Source organism: Lactuca sativa, chromosome 6, assembly GCF_002870075.4.
Source record: "Lactuca sativa cultivar Salinas chromosome 6, Lsat_Salinas_v11, whole genome shotgun sequence".
NCBI classification, from domain to species: Eukaryota; Viridiplantae; Streptophyta; class Magnoliopsida; order Asterales; family Asteraceae; genus Lactuca; species Lactuca sativa.
In genome coordinates, this window is record NC_056628.2 from 15,709,631 (window position 1) to 15,712,280 (window position 2,650).

The 2,650-nt window shown below is 29.8% G+C and overlaps 1 protein-coding gene across 2 annotated transcripts; it reads left to right on the forward strand.

Moving 5' to 3' along the window:
- Positions 1-651: 651 nt before the first annotated feature.
- Positions 652-2,011, forward strand: LOC111898921 (protein MODIFYING WALL LIGNIN-1). Of its 2 annotated transcripts, XM_052764560.1 has the most exons (4): positions 652-811; positions 913-1,103; positions 1,201-1,557; positions 1,772-2,011. In XM_052764560.1, the coding sequence occupies exons 1-3, from the start codon at positions 716-718 to the stop codon at positions 1,544-1,546; spliced, it is 633 nt and encodes a 210-aa protein (XP_052620520.1). In that variant the 5' UTR covers positions 652-715; the 3' UTR covers positions 1,547-1,557; positions 1,772-2,011. The 2 variants fall into 2 exon arrangements, with proteins under 2 accessions (XP_052620520.1, XP_023750575.1); XM_023894807.3 differs by lacking the exon at positions 1,772-2,011 and having other exon boundaries at positions 1,201-1,659.
- Positions 2,012-2,650: the final 639 nt, after the last annotated feature.

The window sequence follows — 2,650 nt, forward strand, 5'->3', positions numbered from 1 at the left end:
ACTAGTTTGAAAGGAATTTCTGACATTTCTCACATGATGGTGGAAACGGGAAAATATCATTCTTATCACGTTTTGCATAAAGATGATCGGTTTAATGTATTAGTACTTTTAATTTTTAATTTTTTTTATGTTATTATATTTGATCAGAATTATTTTGTTACCACTATTATTGAAAGTTTTTGTGTCCGCCACTGCATGTTAACATTGATATGAAATTCAATAACTATTGAAATGTTAAATTGAAAAAAAAAAAAAAAAAAACAATATAAAATGATTAATAAATAACCGATTTTAAAATATATGTTCAATTGATTTTTTTAAAAATTTTATAAAGTTTAATATATTCTATAAAAAGTTATAAAATTGTATGAAAAGAAATTTGATTCATATAGAAATGGTGGAACCATATTCCTTACCTTAGACAATAAATGAACCATGCTAACCGTCAATTAAAGGACACTTTATACATTAAAAAAATGACAAACTTTGTTATGCAAAATTTTATATAAGTGTTAACTGTTATTATATTCATATATCTATCATTAAAAAATGGTTGACCAAATTGTAAGGTCGACATAAAGTAAACGTCGTCTTTTGTTTCTTAGTATCCACTTGAATGTGTACCCATCTATATATACTTACGCTTTCATTCACAAGCTGTATTCATCCACAAGCTTCTTCATTAACAGTCAACAGTTTCACACAGACCTCATAAATGGATAGCAAAGTTGCAGTGTACTGCGCAATTGCAGCGGTCCTCGGAATAATAGCTGCAGCCACCGGTTTCGCAGGGGAAGCAACTAGGGTTAAGGTAATAAAACCAATCAATATGCTTGCTATTTGTAAATTTAAACTAACGAAATGATTATAACATTATAATGATATATGTGTTGTGGGCATGCGCGAATGCAGGCTTCTGAAGTCTTTATCGTGCTTGATTCTTGTGTTTATCCAAGTAGTCCAGCACTTGCACTTGGAATCGTATCAGCTGTGTTCACAATCATTACACGAATTTACATAAGTGTTTCGTTTGGTGGATCTGGTTGTTGTCGAAGCGACCCTAATTCGACCCCAATTTCAAAACTCCTTTTTGTATTGTCATGGTACGTACGTAGGCCACATGGATATTCTTGTTTTCTGATTATCATCATGACTATCTTTACGCTATCGGATAAAACTAACATATTTTTAAACATCCAGGGTAGCTTCAGTTATAGCTGTGATACTATTGCTTACAGCTGCAGGACTAAATAATAGACAAGGTGGACAGATTGATTCATATGGTTATATTACATGTTATGTTGTGAAGCCAGGAATATTTGCAGCAGGAGCTATATTAGCTCTGTTAAGTGCAGTTTTCGGGATTGGTGCGTATCTTACAATATCTTCAGCAACACAAGCCGCTACTGGTCCTACAGGTCCACTCCCAGTTGGTGCCGGTGTTGATCTCGAGAAATATCCTCAGCAATACACTCCTCAGCAGTACACTCATCAGCAATACCCTCCTCAGCAGTACCCTGCTCAGCAATACCCTCCACAACAATAGAAAAAATAATGGTCAATCCATCACACGATCAGTTTACACACTTTTTTGATTGTTTGCTTATATTCATGAGTAGATCGTATATATATATATATATATATATATATATATATATATATATATATATATATATATATATATATATATATATATATATATATATATATATATATATATATATATATATATATATATATATATATATATATATATGAAACTTTGGTGCAGAGAAAGAAGATTTACAAAGGTTGTTACTTTGAAGATATTTACTTTTTATGGGTGTGTTGAGTTTCTCGGATGTTTTATCTCAGACCCTCAGTTACTATATATGTTTCAGTTTCCTAAAAGTTTGAAGTGTAATTTATAGTTCAATTTTCAGTCCATCGGTTCTTCCAGTTTGTGTAAGTCATCGATTATTAGAATATTTATTGGATCGAGAAATCATATATGAAGCCTTACTTTCATTCATTTTATCCCAATATATCTTTTGTCATACTTTTGTAAACGAAATTGAATTTACATCTATTAAATTTTAGAACGATAGGTAACTTTTTTTATGCATCTATCATAATGTAAACAGAACCAAAAATATATAATTAAAGGATGTACAATACCACACTAAGACGACGTTGTTTCCGTTTTGAAAAACTAAAACATTTACAATCTACAAACCACAGTTGAAAAAAAAATATGTTAACTTATTCGGCCTTTGAAAAAAAATTGTTTATTTCTTAAAGTATGAAATGTTTTTTTTTTTATTTTTTTTAACTTAAGATAAAGACCACAGTTTTATAATATTTATATCTGATTTACACAATTGTCATAACAAAGTTGTTTGGAAACACTCATATCATATATCTTACATTAACTTCTCAGCATGTGGTTGAACCTCATCGCCATCGTCATCATTAATTTGTACATATGATGATTTTTATAAACTTATTACAAACATATTTATTTTTTAGTCAAATAAATAAGATAAAGCTCTTTGAATAAAAGAAAATGTGAGTGAACATGATGACTAGCTATAATAGGTAAAATAACCAGTGACAATAAGCTAGGATGGGTCGTCTTTCCTTAAATTTATGAAATATTGGCTAAAGATAA

Excerpts from the sequence above, each read along its gene's own strand:
- LOC111898921 (XM_052764560.1), top strand. The coding sequence starts at position 716 with ATGGATAGCAAAGTTGCAGTGTACTGCGCAATTGCAGCGGTCCTCGGA. Across the intron at positions 812-912 it reads GGGAAGCAACTAGGGTTAAG|GCTTCTGAAGTCTTTATCGT; the intron begins GTAATAAAACCA and ends GCGCGAATGCAG. Across the intron at positions 1,104-1,200 it reads CTCCTTTTTGTATTGTCATG|GGTAGCTTCAGTTATAGCTG; the intron begins GTACGTACGTAG and ends TTAAACATCCAG.